General features: G+C 46.7%; 1 protein-coding gene across 1 annotated transcript in view; it reads left to right on the plus strand.

Annotated features, from left to right (window-relative positions):
* Positions 1 to 21,162, plus strand: part of ndufa10 (NADH:ubiquinone oxidoreductase subunit A10) — a 106,981-nt gene that overhangs the window by 33,276 nt on the left and 52,543 nt on the right. The window contains exon 5 of the mRNA XM_072480987.1: positions 2,867 to 2,988. Within this exon, the coding sequence (XP_072337088.1) occupies positions 2,867 to 2,988 (122 nt within the window). The remainder of the gene's footprint in view (positions 1 to 2,866; positions 2,989 to 21,162) is intronic.

A 21,162-nucleotide genomic window follows, 5' to 3' on the forward strand; every position in this document is an offset into this window, starting at 1 on the left:
AACAAAAAGAGGGGAGAAATCATGTGTGTTGTTTTTGAGTTTCTTGAAATTTTGTTTTCGCCTAATTATTTTTTTTCTCCAAGTAAGGGGAGACTGTTAAGTAATGGGTTAAGAGACATTGCAATTAGTTGTCTCATTTATGTTAAGTATCCATTAATTGACACTGATATGTAAAGGGGCTTCAGGTGGCCTCTGTGAGGTGATGTATCGTTAGAGTTTTGTGCAAAGGCTGTTGGAATGAAATAAATGTGTTTGTGAAAAAGGAACAGAATTTTAGACTCTTCATATCACAGCAAGCAAAACGTCTAACAGGTTCAACCCTGTCAGCATCAATGGGACTGAGGTGGCGATGGTTAGCAGTTTTAAATTCCATGGGGTACACATCTCCAAAAATCTGTCCTGGTCCACCCATGTTGACGCTACCACCAAGAAAGCACAACAGCGCCTATACTTCCTCAGGAAACTAAGGAAAGTCGGCATGTCCACATTAACTCTTACCAACTTTTACTGATGCACCATAGAAAACATCCTATCTGGCTGCATCACGGCCTGGTATGGCAGCAGCTCGGCCCAAGACCGTAAGAAACTTCAGAGAGTCGTGAACACAGCCCAATCCATCACACAAACCTGCCTCCCATCCATTGACTCCATCTACACCTCCCGCTGCCTGGGGAAAGCGGACAGCATAATCAAAGACCCCTCCCACCCGGCTTACTCACTCTTCCAACTTCTTCCATCGGGCAGGAGATACAGAAGTCTGAGAACACGCACGAACAGGCTCAAAAACAGCTTCTTCCCCACTGTCACCAGACTCCTAAACTCTTATGGGCTGACCTGATTAATACTTGCACCCCTTTATGCTTCACCCGATGCCGGTGCTATGTTGTTACCTTGTGTTGCCCTATTATGTATTTTCTTTTATTATGTTTCTTTTATTTCCTTTTCATAGAATTTTTTTTTTTTTTTACAGTGCAGAAGGAGGCCATTCAGCCCATCGAGTCTGCACCGGCTCTTTGAAAGAGCACCCGACCCAAGTTCAACACCGCCACCCTATCCCCATAACCCAGTAACCCCACCCAACACGAAGGGCAATTTTGGACACTAAGGGCAATTTATCATGGCCAATCCACCTAACCTGCACATCTTTGGACTGTGGGAGGAAACCGGAGCACCCGGAGGAAACCCACGCGCACACTGGGAGGATGTGCAGACTCCGCACAGACAGTGACCCAAGCCGGAATCGAACCTGGGACCCTGGAGCTGTGAAGCAATTGTGCTATCCACAAGGCTACCGTGCTGCCCACAATACCCCCCCTTGCTAAGATAGTAATACCGATGTCCTGAGAAGCCCACAATCAACTCGATTCTTACAAAACATTAAATGGGATTGGCCAGGATCAGAAGGTAGTTGATCCAACATTTTTGGAACATTTTCTTTTCATGTACTTAATGATCTGTTGAGCTGCTCGCAGAAAAGTACTTTTCACTGTACCTCGGTACACGTGACAATAAACAAAATCCAAATTTCATTGTATTGGTGTAAAATGAAGGAATTTGATTCCCATACACAATGTTACCACCTTGATCATGTTGCAAAAACCCATGTGGTTCACTAATGTCCTTGAGGGAAGCAATCTGCTGTCCTTACCTGGTCTGGTCGACATGTGACTCCAGACCCACAGCAATGAGGTTGACACTTGACTGAAATGGCCTAGCAAGCCACTCAGTTCAAGGACAATTAGGGATGAACAGCAACTGACAGCCTTACCCCAAGCAGCACCCAATTCCCATGAAAGAATAAAGAAGAAATAATCAAATGTCCTGGAGGATCGATTGTGTTTTGCATCTCGCCAGAGTAGATTTATCTTGGCTATGCATATTCCACCTGTTTCCAAAAATGTTGGATCAACTTCTTTCTGATCCTGGCCAATCCCATTTAATGTTTTGTAAGAATCGAGTTGATTGTGGGCTTCTCAGGACATCGGTATTGCTATCTTAGCAAGGGGGGGTGAGGAAAGAACGATTTGCACCTAAGATAAGGCACCTTTTATGAGCTTGGGGTGTCCCAACATGCGCTCCAGCCAAAGTGTTGCTGCTCTTGTCCTGAAGGAAACACAGCAGCCAATTTGTACTCAACAAGCCCCCACAAACACCAATGTGGAAATTACCAAATATTTTTTGTAATATTGGTTGAGGGACCTCGTTTCACTCGAAAGGCGGCATTCCTGACTGCGCTGGTGTGCCATCTTAAAAGTTTGTGTGCTCAAGTCCTGGAGTGGGACTTGAACTCATGGTCTTCTGGCTCAGGTGAGAATGTTACCCACAAAACCATGAGCGCAGACCCATGTTCATCAATCTGTTTGCTTCTGTAGTTATTTCCCTCTTCACTCTGCTATTACGGTTTGGTGTAATCTGCTGAAAGTGAAATCCATAATGATTATAATCTTATTTTAACAACAATTACATTTGCAAGTTGCTCATTTTATTCTGGGTACGTTTGTAAATGTTAACGTCGCTTATTAAATGAGGGAAGCCAGTCAGTTGCATTGGATTTACAAATTAATACATCGCATTTATGTCCATGATTTGATGTCCATTTTTGGCTCATGATTCAAGTTGGCTAGCATGGTAGATCAAACACTTTACTTACTTTGATCTAAAGTTCACTAACCACTAATTTCCTTCTGCTCCAGTCATTATCAGACCTTTACAAAAGTAAAATACTGCGGAGGCTGGATATGTTCATTGACCTGAATTTTCTCTCTCCACCGATGCTGCCTGGCCTGCAGAACATTCCCAGCGTTTTTTTTTGTTTTTAATCAGACCTTTTCCCTGTTATTGTACTAATTCCCTGCTCAATTTTCAGGTATCGATCACTACAATGAACTGAAAGGGAACAGCATTTGTGAATTCCTTCCCCCTCACCTTGCCATCTACCTGGATGTACCTGTTGTGGAAATACAGAAGCGATTAAAGCGGCATGGTGAGGTAAGGCTTTTCAAACTCCTTTCTTTGTGTTCATATTGGTATCCCATATTTGTGTGAACTAACAATATACACGGCTATTGAGTGAACAAATCTCAGGTCATCCATTGCATTTTTAATAAAGAAGACGTTGGTTCAGAGGCCAACTTTTAAATGAATTTTTGACCTTTTGTGTACAAGAGAGGGGAAGCATTAAAATACTTTACTCAGACAAGGAGGGTTATTCTGTGGGTAATTCCGGGTGAAGTTGCAGTGCTGCGGAAAGTAGCCGATAGCCGGGGGCTTCTGCACAGGCTGGGAGCTGGAACAAAAACCTTGCAACATCTCTCTTCCCCCGCTTGTAATCTCAGGATGCTTATTCGTACTGTAACTATCCGAGGGATTGAACTTGGCATTTCCCGTGTCTGTGTGGCTCAGTGGATGAACTTACCTAACCACTGGAGGAACTGCATCTATGCGGTTCATTTGTTGTTGAATAGTTTGATGTCCAATATTAGCTTTGTACATTTAAATAATTGCTTGATGGCATAGAACTTGAATATTGCTGAAAAAAGAGACATGCTGTTGAAGCTTTTATCCTGCACTTATCAGGACAGGTACAAGAAAACCAAATTTCAAAGGGATTCAAGGAATTTCAAAGAGCGACACTTTATACTGCATAAGATTCTGTTTCCTATGCAGCAGATTTGTATATTTGTTAATGTTTTTTGTACCTTTCCATTTGTAACCTGATCTGGCAGGTAGATTGTTGGGCAAACATGATCAAAGCGTTTATTTGTGGGCTGGTGGAGAATTCATTTTCATATCTATTTAGTGAGGGATATTGATACTGCTTAATGATAGCTTTCTGTATTGTAATCTTATGCAAATCCACCTCTCTACCTGTTCCCTATATCGCTTCAAACCATTTTTATCAGAAATTTATCTGCCTCCTTCTTGGAAACAATTAATGTTCCAGATTCCATCGCACTATGGGGCAGCGAGTTCCACAAATTCACCACCCTCTGCGAGAAATAGTTCCTCCCCATCTCAGTTCTAAATCTATCATCTCTCAATCTATATCTGTGACCTCTCGTTCTAGATTGCCTACAAAGGGGAACATTTGATCTAAGTTTACTTTATCAATCCCGTATAATATTTTTATATACCTCGATCAGATCCCCTCTCATCCTTCTAAACTCCAGCGAGTATAAGCCCAAACTGTTTAATCTCTCCTCATACGTCAACCCTTTTATCCCCAGAATCAATCTGGTGAACCTCCTCTGAACTGCTTCCAATGCCACCAGATTCTTCCTCAAATAGGGAGACCAAACTGGACACACTACTCCAGATGTGGTCTCACTAACACCCTATACAATTGCAGCGACACTTCTCTACTTTTATATTTCGCTACTTTAGGTATTCTATGGGAGTAAGAAGTAGCTGATGAGGTAAAAGATGTGCTTGAATCCTGTGGCAGTGAGCAGAAAGGTGGTCTAGTTAGAGTTTGTTTCATGGGGTCCAGATATTTCAAAAGTGTCATGTGATTTGAAGATCAAAAATCAACTAAATGTTTGAGTGGAGCTTTACCCAAGCTCATTGTCATCAAATCAAACTGACAAAAGTTCAGTTATAAAGTTATTTATAAATTTATTTAGCAAATGCAAAGTCCTGAAACCAAGCAGTTTCTTCACATTCGGGATAGGCCTCTGCTGAGTCTGTGGATTGGACATTATGATGTGGTGCAGATTTTTCTCTCCCACAGGCACATAGGGGGCTGGCACAAATGTACCATCTGTGGAGATTGGTCAAGCAGGGGCCGTGGCCGGTCCTGAACCTGTTGAGGGAGGTCCACTCTTTCCTTGGAAGCTTGAAACCAGGCAGCTGGTTGGTTTGGTTTGAGACCAGGGGCTGGCTTATCCGCAGGCTGACGCTGAAATCGCAGCCGCGCCGGGACGGAGAATCCAGTTTGAAATGAAATGCAAATTGCTTATTGTCACAAGTAGGCTTCAAATGAAGTTACTGTGAAAAGCCCCGAGTCGCCACATTCCGACGCCTGTTTGGGGAGGCTGGTACGGGAATTGAACCGTGCTGCTGGCTTGCCTTGGTCTGCTTTCAAAGCCAGCGATTTAGCCCAGTGCTAAACAGCCCGCTGTAATCGGGTCCGGCACTGGTTCGGCGATTCTCCGGGCACAGAAAATCGGCGTTCCCGCGGAGTACGCTGGAGGGCCATTGCCAGAGGCCTGCTCAGGAATCCTCCACTCCCGACCGGCCGAGTTCCCGACGGCGTGGAACTAACCACCAATTGCTAGTCGGGATGCTCGCATGGCGGCTGCGGACTCGATCTGCGGCCGCTCTGGTCGGGGGCGGGCGGATTGGAGACCAGGGGGCCTTATAGGTGGCCGGGAATTTAATGTGCGGGGGTTGAGGCTCGGGCGCGTGGCCGTTCGGGGGGGGGGGGGGCCTCTTTCTTCGGTTTGGCTCCGTGGTCCGAGTCTGCCACGGAGCACGGCACGGCCGCTGGAGGCCACCGCTGTGCGCATGTGCAGCCTCTGACCCGGAAGTGCGGGGGCCCGTATCTACAGCAAAAGCTGCGAGATTCACTCTGGGTCCCTGCCAGCCCCCTGCAGGGCATGGAATTCGTTTAACTTTTTTGCCGGAATTTCAGGAGTAAATCTCCACTGTTTTAATGCCGGCTTGGGGACATAGTCTCAATAATGAAGAATCCAGTCCTCGGTATTTGTTTGCCATGTCCAATGATTCCCATTCATTAGACCAGGTGGAATTTGTGTTGAAGTCCTGACCAGGAAGGTTTTGCCACATCCGCCTTGATGGGAGTGATACTTTGTGTGGGCTGAATAGATTAGCATGAAGTGGTAGATGGGGGCATTGCAAACTTTTTCTATTGTTTTGTGGGTTATTGCAAGTCGACGGATAGACACAAAGATTGACCGGGTGGTTAACTGTGAAGAAGAAGGTCTTGGGTGCAGGAGGGTATAGGCAGATTAGTCAGATGGGCAGATCAGTGGCAGGTGAAATTTAATCCTGAAAAGTGTCAGGTGATGCACTTTGGAAGTAACACAACAAGGGAGTATTTAATAAATAGCAGGACACTAGGAAGCTTAGAGGAACAGAGGGACCTTGGGGTGCTTGTCCACAGATCCCTGAAGGTGGCAGGACTGGTGAATAGGGCAGTCAAGAAGGCATATGGGACATTTGCCTTTATCAGTTGTGGCCCTAAGCAGTTGTGGCATAGATTAGAAGAGCAGGGAGGTTTAGGAGAGCAGGGAGCTTATGTTAGTGCTGTCCAGGACTTTGGTTCGGCCACAGCTGGAGTACTGTGCTCTGTCAGCTCACCGCACTACAGGAATGATGTGATTTACACCAGAGAGGATGCGGAGGAGATTCACCAGGATGTTACCTGGGATGGAGCATTTTAGCTATTAAGAAAGGGTGTTTCTTGCGTTTTCTTTGGAACAGCGAAGGCTGAGAGGGGACCTGATTGAGGGGAAGGGACAGCGTGAATAGAAAGTACCTGTTCCCCTTAGTTGAAGTGTCAATAACAAGGGGCATACCAAGGTGAAAGGCAGGAACATTAGAGGGGATATGAAGAAAATAATTTTCACCCAGAGGATGGTGGGAATCTGGAAGGGTAGTTGAGCCAGGAAACCTCACTATCTTTAAAAAGTACTTGGATGAGCACTGGAAATGTCATAACGTTCAAGGCTAAGGGCCAAGAGCTGGGAAATGGGGTTAGTGTAGATTTAGAGGAGTTTTTTGTCAGTGCAGACCAAATGGGCCAAGACCATAAGACTATAAGACATAGGAGCGGAAGTAAGGCCATTCGGCCCATCGAGTCCACTCCACCATTCAATCATGGCTGATTTCAACTCCATTTACCCGCTCTCTCTGTCTTAAAGACATTCAACGTCCCAGCCTCCACCGCCCTCTGTGGCAATGAATTCCACAGACCCACCACTCTCTGGCTGAAGAAATTTCTCCTCATCTCTGTTCTAAAGTGACTCCCTTTTATTCTAAGGCTGTGCCCCTGGGTCCTAGTCTCCCCTGCTAATGGAAACAACTTACCTACGTCCACCCTATCTAAGCCATTCATTATCTTGTAAGTTTCTATTAGATCTCCCCTCAACCTCCTAAACGCCAATGAATATAATCCCAAAGGGCCTCTTCTGTCGTGTGTGATTCTTTGATATACATAAATGGCAATTAGATGGCTTCAGACTTTAACTTGCATGCATAACTTGCATGCATAAAGAGGGAGTAAAAGAGAGAATATTATGTAAATTCATTTTTTCTGGGCCTTGTTTATGTTGTGTTTTTCTTCTTGCCCTTATTTGATAGATAAACATCAAGGCACCAACCATGTATAAGGGATTGGTTAACACAAAAATATTAAGTTCATTCATTAAGGGTTTGACAAGTTGGTCGTGGTGTTGCGCAGTTGGAGAACCTAGCATATTGTTAAGATATCAGACCAGACCCCAACATTTGTTTGGATACCGGATGAGAACCCTAAACAATTTTAAAAAATTTTAAGACTGTGAGGAAAGGATACTTCACCCCAAGACTGATTACTCTGACCAACGGGTATCTTTTATGTTAAAACATAAAACTGTTGGGGTCACAGTAGTAATTTATTATACTGGTAAGCACTGAGACTAACGGCATCACTTTTGTTGACTTGTGCTCTGTTGTGGGCCTGCACTTGCTATTTCCTAACCTTGCTTTTTCCAGCTGTCCGAGTTGGTGGTGGAGGCAGAGACCCTAAACTCTTTTGAAAGGTACCTGGATCTGCACCTTAAGTGCTTTAAGCTACATGGCTATAGACTGGTTGCAGGAAGGTGGGATTAGAAATGGCACCTGCATGTCCTCAGGCTAGCATGGATAACGTGGGCTGTATATGATTGTTACAGGAAAGATGCGGGTCATCCTTGAGATTTGTAAAAGAGATGAACTTTAGTTGCATGTTTTGGCTGCCTATTCCTTTCTAACCTGGGAGTAATGGCTTAGTGGGAGTCAACACTCACGTAACATGGGCGACTAAATTGAATGATTCTTTCCAGGGTCAGGTCCCCCTCCACCCCAACAAGACCCGAGCATTCAACGAGGCATCTGCCTCCGCACCCGCCTACAGCTCGAGCTTGCCTGACACCCTGAATATGACTTCTAAGGGGCAGGACTCTGTGTCCACATGTAAGACCTCTGAGATGGTACTGAACACTGTCCTCCAAAACATTTCCAGCTTCGGGCAGGACCAAAACATATGCACGTGGTTCGCTGGCCCCTCCCATAGACATCCTCCACCCCCTCAAACAGCCGGCTCATCCTGGACTTTGTAAGGTGCGCCCTGTACAGTACCTTTAGCTGTACCAGCCCCAGTCTCGCACACGAGTTGACGCATTTATCCTCCGCAATACCTCACGCCATAGCCCCTCCTCCAGCGCCACTCACTCCCTCCATGGACACTCCAAAATCCTCCTCCATCCTCTTCCAAATCCTCCCATAAACCAGATGACCCCCCCCCCCCACAGAGCCGTATCCAGCAAGGGGATGACCTTCCTCGCAAAGTCCTGCACCTGCATATACCTGAAACTTGCACCCCAAGCCAACCCGAACTTATTGCCCAACTCCTCCAAACTGGTAAAATCGCCCTCTCTTCCCATAGCTCCTCCAAATCTCGGCATCCCCCGGCGCAACTCCCAACCTAAAATGCTGCTTAAACTGCCTCCAGATCTTCAACATGGCCACCACCACTGGATTCACCGAATACTTCCCTAAGGCTATCTGGAGCAGCGCCGATGTCTGCGCCCACAGCGCCCGCAACCCCAACCCCCGACAAGACCTCCATCCTCACCCACAAAGGACCCCCCCCTGCTCCATCCCCGAACCAGCACAGTTGCTTCACAGATGCAGGGTCCTAGGTTCAATTCCCGGCTTGGGTCACTGTGCGGAGGGAGTCTGCGCGTTCTCCCCGTGTGTGCGTGAGCTTCCTCCGGGTGCTCCGGTTTCCTCCCACAGTCCAAAGATGTGCAGGTTAAGTGGATTGGCCATGATAAATTGCCCTTAGTGTCCAAAAAGGTTCGATGGGGTCACTTAACCCCACCCCCCACTCAGACCTACCAGGCCCATCAAAACCTGTTCGACCAGCCTCCAACGACTGCAGCCCCCAGTGACACCCCCGTTTACTATCCAAGCTGCGTTTACTGGTGCGGTGACCGCTGCCAGAGCGCGCCCTCCTTCCCACCCCCTCAGTAACCCGGCCCCACGTGCCCAAAACCCATCTCCCATAAACCAAGAAACAATCCAGAACCGCACCCGTAAGGACAAATGAAAACCAAAACCCAGAACACCTGTTAACCAACCTCCCCATTCAAGAGACAGAAACAAAACCCCAGTCAAAGAGAAGATCCTCAATAAGAAAACACAATTCCTGTCCCCACCACCAAGTCCAAATCACACGTCTCATCTCAGTTCCAGTCCTTCAGCCTTAATGAATGCCTCTGCCGCCTCCACCGTCTCAAGATAAGATCTTTCGAATTATCAGTCATTCTCAGTTTCGCTGGGTAGACCACTACAAATCTCACTCCGCTGCCATACAGTGCTGCCTTCACCCGTCCAAAAGCCGCCCGCGTTCTCGCCAACTCTGCCATCAGATCTTGGTGTATGGGTATACCAACCCCTTCCCACTTCACATCTCGTCTCTGCTTCTTTACGTGGCAGCTGTGGAAGCAGACTATGACTGCCTTTGGTGGCTCATTCGCTTTAGGCTTCGGCCTGAGCGACTAATGTGCCCTGTCCAACCCATAGTGGGAGGGGTCTTCTCCCTCCCCCAACAACACCGCAAACATCTTCGCAAAGTACTTGTTCGGGGCCCTCCACCCCCTCGGGCAGGCCCGCAATTCTCGGTTTTGCCTCCTCGACCTGTTCTCCAGGTCCTCCACCGTGGCTCTGAGCTCTTTGTTGACCTCCGCAGCTCCTCGCCCATCGAGATGAACTGGTCACTGTGCTGCGACACTGCCTCCTCCACCCCCTTCAACTTCTCTCCTTGCTCCCGCACCTCGACTGACGTCTTATCACTACTGCCTTTACCGGGGCAGTCACCTCCTCCACCCACTCTTTCAGCCAATCCAGCATGTCCCTCCGTAGCACCTCCATTTGCTTGGCAACCAACTTTCAGACTCCATCAACGTCACCTTGATAAGAGTTTCCACTGTGAGTGGAACGGCCCCACCCAACAGCCCAGCCCCCGCCATTTTCCTCATAGCCACACTCGCCTGCAGACTTTCGCTCACCCCCTTCTTTCTAACACCTTTCTTCTGAGGCTTTGACATTTCACACTTTCCTTATAACTTCCCACACCAGCCCATCCACAAACTACCCTTGAAACCGGGCATACCAGTACAAAAACCAGGAGCCACCGAATGTGCGACCTCTACCTACATGCCACCACCGGAAGTTCCCACCAACTAAGTATTCTAATCCCATTTCCCAGCACTTAGCCCATAGCCTTGTCTACCTTGGGATCACAACTGCACATCTAAATACTTCTTAAATGTTATGAGGATCTCTGCCTCCACCACCCTTTCAGGCTGCGCGTTCCAAACTCCCATCACCCTCTAAACCTCACATCCCTCCTAAACCTCCTGCTCCATACCTTAAATCTATGCCCCCTGATCATTGATCCCTCCACCAAGAGGAAAGGCTTATTCCTGTCTATCTATGCCCCATATAATTTTATACATCTCAATCATGTCCCCACCTCGGTCTCCTCTACTCCAAGGAAATCAACCCCAGTCTATCCCATATCTCTTCATAACTAAAACTCTCCAGCCCAGGCAACATGCTGGTAAAACGTCTCTGTACCCTTACCAGTGCTTTCACATCCCTCCTGTAATGAGGTTTCCAGAATTGTACACAATACTCTAGCTGTGGCCTAACCAATGTTTATACAGTTCCAGCATAACATCCCTGCTCTTAAACTCTATGCCTCGGCGAATAAAGGAAGCATACAAATGCATTTTTAACCACTGTATCCACCTGCCCTGCTAACGCAAGGGACCGGTGTACAGGCACACGAAGGTCCCTCTGTTCCTCGGTGCTTCCCAGAGTCCTGCTTTCAGTCATGTGTTCCCTTGCCTTGTTTGCCCTGCCCAAGTACATCACCTCACACTTCTCCAGATTGAATTCCATTTGCCACTGATCAGTCCACCTGTAATTGAAAGCTATCCTCCTCACTATTTACCATCCCACTAATTTTCATATCATCCGCAAACTGACTGATCACCCCTCCTATATTCATATCTAAATCATTTATATAAACCACAAACATCAAGGGCCCCATCAGTGATCATTGCGGGGCCCATTGGACACAGGCTTCCAGTCAGAGAAACATCCCTCGACCATCACCCTCTGCTTCCTACCTCTCAACCAATTTTGCTTCCAATTAGCCAAATTTCCTTGGATCCCATGGGCTCCAGTTTCCCATGTGAAAATGAAATATAAATCGCTTATTGTCCCAAGTAGGCTTCAAATGAAGTTACTGTGAAAAGCCCCTAGTCGCCACATTCCAGCGCCTGTTCGGGGAGGCTGGTACGGGAATTGAACCGTGCTGCTGGCCTGCCTTGGTCTGCTTTCAAAGCCAGCGATTTAGCCCAGTGTGCTAAACCTGTGACCTTATCAAAAGCCTTGCTGAAGTCCAAGTGGACTACTTCAAACGCATTTCCCTCATCGACATGACAAAACATTGAATTCTTTACCCGTCAGTCTGGCCTCAATAAAACTCGAGATGGATTTGTAGGCATAGTATTATTTATTTTTAACCAACTTGGAAGTCTGACTCGCTTCTCAGGGACACAGAACCAGTCTCCTGGACCCCTTGGAAACGAATGAGGTCCGAGACAAAGGGATCTCTGCAAATACATTCAAATGGCATCAAGTTTCACATACACGATTCCCATAGGTCATCCTATACCCCTCCTGACCTGGCCATACATCCTAATTGGCTCACTTCTCATTCCTTAACCCTGGGCCTCTTGTTACTCAGCATCGTTTTCTCCTCCTCTACCAGACACCCTTCCCCCTTCCTTGCCATGCTTTCTGAAATCCTTTGTCTGTGAACTCACTAGAATTAAACTGGCCTCTATCTACATTACTGTAACTAATATTTGAATTTACTATTTTATATCACATTCGTCATTCCCTCCTTTTATCATTTCATGATAACCTATCTATTCAATCCATAGCTACGGCCCCTCATCTAAGAAGATTCGTCGCTGCATTTCCAATTCCTGTTGCAGCACTCCATCATCCATTGCACCCTTGTGGATCCTAACAGCCAAGATTTTAGGGGCATCTATCTGTTCCAGTGCACCCCGCATTCTACCCATCACGCATTTAAGGATGGCCAGGCCCACAAAGATGCAGCCGAGTGCCACTGCTAAATACATGGCCATATTTATCAACCAGCCCTTCCAACCTCCAAATCCCCAGTTACCCCAAGAGCCAGGGTCCTGCATTCCGTCCAGGTGATCCTGTATGCGATCAATAAATTTAGTGATGTTAGCGGTTAGGTCTTGAACTCCCATGATACACTTGCCCTGCACTATGGCGCATACCCCACCCTCACGGGCCAGAAGATAGTCAAGAGCATACCGGTTCTGCATTGCAAACAACCGCAGCTGAGACAATTCCTTGGTTATTGCCCCGAGGGCTCCCAAGGTTTCGTTTCCCAGGATGGTAAGGCCATAAATAAAATAATTCCTATCGCTAACCGCCAAGGAAGATTACACAGGTGGTGTGCAGCCACCCCATCATACTTTACACCTGTAAAACAGCGCTGGGGAAGGGAGGCAGGTTAGTAACCGACCTTTTTACGGTGGTAGAGGTGGACCCAATTTACAGTGGTGGAGGTGGACCCAAGCACTCCGCTCCTCCACTTTAACTGCAGTGGGGGTGGTAAGGAGAACTTGGAAGGGCCCCTCCCATCGTAGCTCCGACCCTTTCCGAGTCCAATTTTTGACCATGGCATAACTACCGGGCTGCACTGAAAGTGAGCTAGGTAATGGGGGCGGTGGCGGGTGAGCCGCGTGGACCTGGCCATGGAGCTCCTTGAGGACCTTAGTGAGGGCTAGGGTCATATCTTCAGTCATATGGTGAAACTGAACCAGCCTGGGAATATGCAGGTTCCAGGGAGTTCTAAGGGGCCTGCCATAAAGGATCTCGGCAGGAGAGAGCCGGGCCGGTCCCGCAGGTGTAACCCACAGCTGGAAGAGGGCAACGGGGAGCAACTTAAGCCATGTCAGTCCCGTGTCTGCTCTTAATTTCGCCAATTTAGTTTTGAGGGTCTGATTGTGTCTCTCAACCAACCCGGCCGCCTGCGGTCTGTTCGCACAGTGTAACTGCTGGCGTATGCCCAACTGGGAGCAGAACTCTCTATTAATCTGTCCAATAAAATGAGGCCTGTTATCAGAACTTAACTGAGCTGGTATACCGTACCGGGGAATGATTTCCCGCATCAGAACTTTAACCACAGTAGCAGCTTTATTATCGGTAGTCGGATATGCCTCGACCCATCTGCTGAACACATCCACAATGACCAAAATGTATTTATAACATTGACAACATTGACACCTTTCCGACTCAATGTAATCCATTTGGAGTGTCTCAAAGGGACCATTGGGCAACGGGGTTTGCCTCATACCACAAAGGATACCTTTGCCGGTGTTATTTTGCTGACAAATCAAACACCGATTACTGATACTCTGGGCCAACCCCTGCATTTTAGGGTGCCACCAAGTGTCCAGCAACAAATCACTAGTCCCCTGAGCCCCACAATGAGTTGCAAAGTGTACACATTCGATGACCCATAAAGCCAGTACATCAGACATACAAGTCTGATGTGCTGGCGTGGTCCATAAAGAGGAAACAGAATCATATGTACAACCTAACCGTTTCCACATTTGTTTATCACTCTCAGGAGCGTCCTCCTATAACCTTATGACGTCTTGGATGGTTGGCATTGGCTTGTCAGAAGCAGACCTATTTATAGCAGATCGTTAAGTCTGACTTAACATTTTAGGCACCATCATTTGCTGAATTTGCGCGGCTGTCCGCGCTGCACAATCTGCTTGTTCATTACCAACGTCAACTGGGGTCGGAAATCTGCATGGGCATAAGGAGGGCCTGCAGTAGGTCATTAACTAAACCCCGGTGGGATATTTCCGTGCCGGCCGAGATAAGGAATCCCCTATTCTTCCAGAGCTGTGGGTTGGCTGAAGTCGAGTGTTAATCGTTTCCGGGACCTCAAAATATTTTATGGAAGTGCCGTCTGGCGTGACTTGAAGTGCGTACTCTGTTGGATCTGAATGATCCACTGCCCTCCTTACCATAGGCCCCAGATCCTTGGCATGGTACTGGTTGTGGACCTGACGTGTAATATGAGGGCCCACAGAAGCTGACTGTGGCCATAAATGTGGCTGTACCTTCTTTTCCCGTGACTGTGGCTGTAACCTTGACTGGGCATTCGGTCCCAATTAACGGCCGGTATTTGTCCTCCAACTCCCTGTTTTGTCCGGTTCTGTCATAGGCCAGGGTAACGTGGTGCAGTGACTGTTCAATGTCTAACGTCCACCACTGGGGAGTGATAGAAATATAGCACTGTTGTCTCATCCTCCATGATTGAACCGTTACCCCTTCGTCTCTGCACTCTAGCTGTAGCTGGAAGATACACAGTAAATCTCGGGCCAACAAGTTAGTCCAATCCAGTAGTTACCACAAACTGATGATCCGCAGACCTATTCTCATAAGTGACTGTCACGGGTTCAGAAATAGGATACTCACACACCTGTCCTTGGAACCCCGACAAATGCTGGGTGTGGTCGGATAGTGGTAGTCGAAGTTCTGATTGCACCGAAGACATGGCTCCTCCAGTGTCGATTACAAATGGGCAGTGTTGATCTCCTTTCTGCAGAGACATAATAGGTTCCCTGTCCGATTGGAGAGTCCTTATGACTAAATTAGCTAGTCAATCTTGTGTTGGGAAAGGGTTTGCCTGGGAGTAGTCAGTGTACCTCGTCTGTCCTCCCCTTTGTGGGTACCCCTCCTTTAGGTCGGGTAGTCTCTTTCTGCTGCCCGTCTTTTAAAGGGGCATTCCTGTTGCCAGTGATCTGCACGGTCGCAATTAAAACATGTATTGTTCCCTCTATATCTGCCCCGTCCTCTTTTCCCAGTAGACCAATGGCCCCTCAGAGGGGGCGGCAGTTGTGAAGCTGTTGGTGCATTCGGTGGGCCATAAAGAGGAGCTGAGGGTCTATTTGGGTGGGTTTGATATCCTACCCCATGTTGATCCACCCACCCAAGGTCACAATATTGGGGTTCCAGCTGGTAAGCCACCGTATCTGCTGCTGGTTGGGGTCTCAGATCATCCTTTTTTATTACATACTCAGTCTTAATCTTTGTAACTGAGCCTCCTTCCTGGCCTACACCCTCCTTCCAATAAAATCTGACTGCCCTGGACATCAGAGAAGGGTCGTTCTCTGTCCAATTCATAGAACATAGAACATAGAAAATGTAGTCCAGTGACTGCCCTGGACATCAGAGAAGGGTCGTTCTCTGTCCAATTCATGTTATTACATTTCATGGCAGTAGCCACGGAAGGTGGTAGGAAATGCATTAACATAGCACAATATTGAGGGGAATTCTGACCATTTTGGTACGGCAAGTTGCCTGACTGCCCACGGTAGATTTCATTAAAACGTTCCAGAAATTCCTCAGGCTCTTCAGTCTTTTTAGGTTTGAGGTCTAAGATAGCAGAAATGTTTATGGGCTTTCGAAATGTGACATTCAACGCATTCAGGATTTGTCCCCGTCTATCATCGTCCAAAGCATAGGCTTGCTGAAGTGCGGCGTGGCTAGCATAATTCAAGTGATTTAGATGATGACGGTACTCTGCTGGGCTTAAAACCTGCTGGACTAGGGCCCAGAGGTCCCTAGAATCAGCTTGATAAACTGCGATGGTAGCTCTCAGATAATCCACGAAAACAGCAAGAGACTTCTTCCTGTCTGGGATTGCAGCCAGAATAGCCATCATCGCACTGGGTCTCCATTGGAAATAAACGTCTATCTTGGGCTGGGCGGCCACCGTTACAGTTTGGTATTTTCCTAATCGCCAACTGTCTCAGAGTCTCACTAGGGGGCGTTCTAACGGATTCCTTTGGCTCTTCAAAGACTTCGACGTCCTTCCCTGCGACTAGGGAGAGCTCCAGCTCCTCAGAACCATTCCCACCCTCTTTCTTTGTTCTCATACTTTTCTGCCCTACAATATTGGTCTGAAGGGATCTGGGTGGTATGAGTGATTGTTTCTGGATAGGATCAGGCCCCTTTCTCATTGTCCGAGATCGGGTCCTAGAGTTAACTGGGCTTGTTGAACAGAGCTCCCCTTCTCTAACAGACGGTGAAGATGCTGAAATAGGACCCAATCTATCAACCGAAGGGGCTGGAGAGGCTGGCATGATTTGAATCTGGGGAGCAGTGACTAGTTATAAATTATGATACCCTGGTGGTTCCGGAATTAGTGCAGACAATGCTACTGGTGCAGTCGGGGCTCTACCCAACATGGTCCAATTTTCTAGGTCCTCATCTGCTTCTGTCAATGCAAAGCCAGCCATTGAACTATGTAGCTCTTTTTTTTTTCTCGAGTCCACCCTCTCTTTACTTGTGTGTTTTTTGAATGCACACTCCTTTTTCAAGATCTCCAGAGTTTTCTGGTTCCCCCTTTCACTAATTGGAATCCCCATTTTAAGGGCATTTTCTTGCCAACTTAATAACATGATCTTATCCCTCTCATGTTGACAATATTGTCTCCATAATCTAATTAACTCTTTAGCTTTCATACTTTGGCTCTCTTTTTTTAATTTAAAAAAAAAATTGCCTATTTATAACCAATGGCAATTTTTGCTACTTGGCAAAATTATTTAAAAGGTTTTGACAGTGTTCTTTTAATACTTAAAATGTTTGAAAATTCAAATTGAATTACTGCAACCTGCAAGCTTAGCTCTGATCTCAACTCAGAACTGAATTTACGATTTGCTTAACACAAACTTGTATAACTTTTACAACTTAATTAATTCTTTATCTTAACAATTTTTCTGTTAACAAGTTTTTCTTAGCAGCTGGCTGCTATCAATGAGGGAGCAGTTAGCTGCGGTGATTTATACCGGAGCAAAGTCAACTGTCATCTCCAGATTTACACTTTTTAAAATGGTGTCAGTGAGTTTCTTTAAGTTTCTATTAATTCACAAATAAAATGAGATAAACATTATTTCAAGTAATTCAAACTTAAGATTCTGGCAATTTCAATCAATTGTGTGCTAAAATAATTAACTTTTATCAAAGAGGTGGAGAAATCCACTGGTTTCCTTTAATTAATTCAAAACGTAACTTTGCTGGAGTTTCACTGACTCGAAAGAAAGGTATCCAATTATACCACAAGCTGCCTGTTATCTCAAGCTGCTGTAACCCTTTGAGAGACTTCTGCTTTAACTAACATGCAGCATCCAGTTTGTTTTAAAATTTATCGTTTCTCGCCACTACAGTCCAAGGATACAATTTTAGCTTAATCAACTATAGTTTTAAAAACACTCTCGTGGAACTAAACCATCTTGCCAGATGTCCCATCAGTTCATCAAAAACACTCGTAGAACTAAACCATCTTGCCAGATGTCCCATCAATTCAATTTTCTAATCCCCAGACTGACCTTTGATTTCGTCGAGACTATCTTTCCGTACCAACCGAGAGTGACCAGACCATGAGAAGGGAAAACCAATGTGTGTCATTTTCCAGCTACACACATTGTGGGCAAATTTCCACTTTCCTTGTCCAAAATCAGTCTAATTTGATTTCGCAGTTGGTCGATAACCGTCTGGAGAAATCCTGGGTTTCCGGCACCAAATGACAAAACATTGAATTCTTTACCCGTCAGTCTAGCCTCAATAAAACTCGAGATGGATTTGTAGGCATAGTATTATTTATTTTTAACCAACTTGGAAGTCTGACTCGCTTCTCAGGGACACAGAACCAGTCTCCTGGACCCCTTGGAAACGAATGAGGTCCGAGACAAAGGGATCTCTGCAAATACATTCAAATGGCATCAAGTTTCACATACACGATTCCCATAGGTCATCCTATACCCCTCCTGACCTGGCCATACATCCTAATTGGCTCACTTCTCATTCCTTAACCCTGGGCCTCTTGTTAACCAGCATCCTTTTCTCCTCCTCTACCAGACACCCCTCCCCCCTTCCTTGCCATGCTTTCTGAAATCCTTTGTCTGTGAACTCACTAGAATTAAACTGGCCTCTATCTACATTACTGTAACTAATATTTAAACTTACTATTTTATATCACATTCGTCAGACATACCTGGTCACCTCTTTGAAAAATTCAATCAGGTTGGTCAGATATAACTTCCCTTAACAAAACCATACTGACTGTTCTTGATTAATCCCTGCCTCTCCAAATGCAGAGTAATTCTGCCCCTCAGAATTGCTTCCAATAGTTTCCCAACGCTATCTGCTGTTGTGCAAAAAGTTCCTCTTCAACGTGCTTTGAATAATTTAAATATTCAGTCACGTATTTTACTACTATAATAAAAGCAGAAATCTCTGGAAATAATCTGCAGGTGGTCTCCTTTACATTGGGGATACCAAATGTCGGCTGGATATTTGTGGAGCAACCCCATTTAGTCTGCAAGCGTGACCTCCTTCAGTTGTCTATCATTTTTTAATTCTCCACCTTGCTCGCACTGTGACCTGACTGCCCTCCGACGCCTGCAGTGTTCCGGTGAAGGTCAACCCAAGCTTAAGGAACAGCACCTTGGGTGGGATTCTCCACTCCCGCGCCGAAGTGGCCGCGCCGTCATGAACGCCGTTGAGGTTCACGACGGTGCGAAATGGCCCCGGTTCCGACCCTGACAATGGGCCAGGATCAGGGCCGCGTCATCTACACGCGCCAGGCCTTGTCGCCCGTGTAAAAGCGGCGCTGCATAGATGACGCGGCCGGCGCCGCATAACGGGCGTCACCCACGCATGCACGGGTTGGCCGCGGAAGGAAGGAGGTCCTCCTTCAGAGAGGACGGCCCGACGATCGGTGGGGATCTTGCGGCGCCGCGGTAGGAAGGAGGTCCTCCTTCAGAGAGGACAGCCCGGCGATCGGTGGGCACCGATCGCGGGCCACCCCACATCTGAGGTACCCCCTGATGCAGGAGCACCCCCCGCAGGCCGCCCCCCCAGCATTCACGCACCGCTCACGACTGCAGCGACCAGGTGTGGACGGCGCCGGCGCTGTTTTGGCCTGGCCGCTCGGCCCATCCGGGCCTCAGAAAAGCGGGACACCATTTCCGGTGTCTCCGGCGATTCTCTGGCCCGCGAAACTCGACCAGGCCATTCCCGCCGCTTGGGAGAATCACGGGAGGGCGTCGGACCGCCGTCCCGGGAAATTTTGGCGGCCCAGGCGATTCTCCCAACCGGCGTGGGAGTGGAGAATCGCGCCCCTTATCTTTCAACTAGGCACCTTGCAGGCGTTTAGTTCAACAATTTGCGATTGTAAACTCTGTCCCCATTTTGAAGTAGTCAGGAGAACATTGGGTGACCAGAGCGCACAATCTTTGCTACAAAATACTGTGATAAGCTTGGGCATCAGGTTGGAAGTTTCACCTGAAAGAAGATATAGATCTGCTTACAGAATCTGATTTTCAGCTAGAGGACAGATGAGAAATATTGAGAGATAGCCAAATTCTAACTGTACCATGAAACAAAAATAATCAGTATGAGCCATATTGAGCAATGCATACCAACTATTATAAATTGTTCCCACCATCAGTTCGACTACCAAATGTTATAAAATTCATAATATCTAGTTGTACAGAGCGTATTTTTCAAAGACAATTAGAAGAACATCTTCACAAATCCACAATTAATGTTCACTGAAATGCAGGTGATGACGTTTTATAGGGGTATTTTAACTGAAAAGATGCACATTAAATGAATTGGAACTCTGTTAAATGGATTCAAACGTATCGATTCCTAATCGTTAAGTTGAAAAGACCAATGGTTGCGACATCACCTAGCTTCTGTTACAATCATTTGCAGTTTAATGATCAGAAGGATCTGCGGCTGATGCCGAGTAATCATCTCAGTAATCTACTGATGGCCAACTGCTTACTTCCCTGAAGGCAATCAAGGTTTAAGTAGTTAAATTTTCTGGAATAATAGGCTGGTGGGGCAAGGAGCTGGTTTTCCCTTTTGTCTGAAGACTTTAAAATTCAGCAAGTCGAGCAGTGCAGCAGATTTAACGCCATTCCGCATAATGTAGCAATAACACATTACTGTAGCTCGGTAGTTTCCATCACTTTAACACTGAAACTCACTGCGCATAATGTTTTTATTTTCTGAGCTTTCATTATTGGAAGCAAGTGATTCCCAATTGTAGGACCGGGAAGACAACCTTTCCTTGCATCGGCAGACCTCCGCAAGAGATATCTGCATCTCCACTCCTCAATGTTGGAATTCAGAAAATAGCCTGGAAACAATTCCTATGTTATAATCTAGCCTTCCCTAGCCAGCTTGCATCTTTCTGACCTCTCGGAAAGGTTTGGTCCCACACACAGCTCTTGTCATTAATGATGAGGGAGGGAGTGATATCTGAAACTGCCTCGTGACACTTAAGTCTGAAGCCTCTCACCACTTGCCTGCAGTAATGTAATTGCTGGCACTCATTAGGCATGTCACTGATCCAGGAATGGGGTAAGCTGATAGACAATTTGAACAATATAGATTTTTTTAAAAACACGTAATCCTTCCTCCAAAACCCTATCCCCAATCCCTTGACCACTCCCAACTATCTAAGACTCTGAGGCGTCTTGTTGGGGTGGATATGGAAAGGATGTTTCTTTTTGTGGGAGAATCTAGAACTAGAGATCACTGTTTAAAATTAAAGGGTCGCCTGTATGTCTTGTTTGACTTCCCATACGCTGCACGCCAGTGCATTATGGGATCGCAGGATCCATGCTGTTTGCTAGTTCAGTTTCTGAGGCGATCGCAGGATCCATGCTGTTTGCTAGTTCAGTTTCTGAGGGGATCGCAGGATCCATGCTGTTTGCTAGTTCAGTTTCTGAGGGGATCGCA

This window comes from Scyliorhinus torazame, chromosome 2 (assembly GCF_047496885.1).
Source record: "Scyliorhinus torazame isolate Kashiwa2021f chromosome 2, sScyTor2.1, whole genome shotgun sequence".
Classification (NCBI taxonomy): domain Eukaryota; kingdom Metazoa; phylum Chordata; class Chondrichthyes; order Carcharhiniformes; family Scyliorhinidae; genus Scyliorhinus; species Scyliorhinus torazame.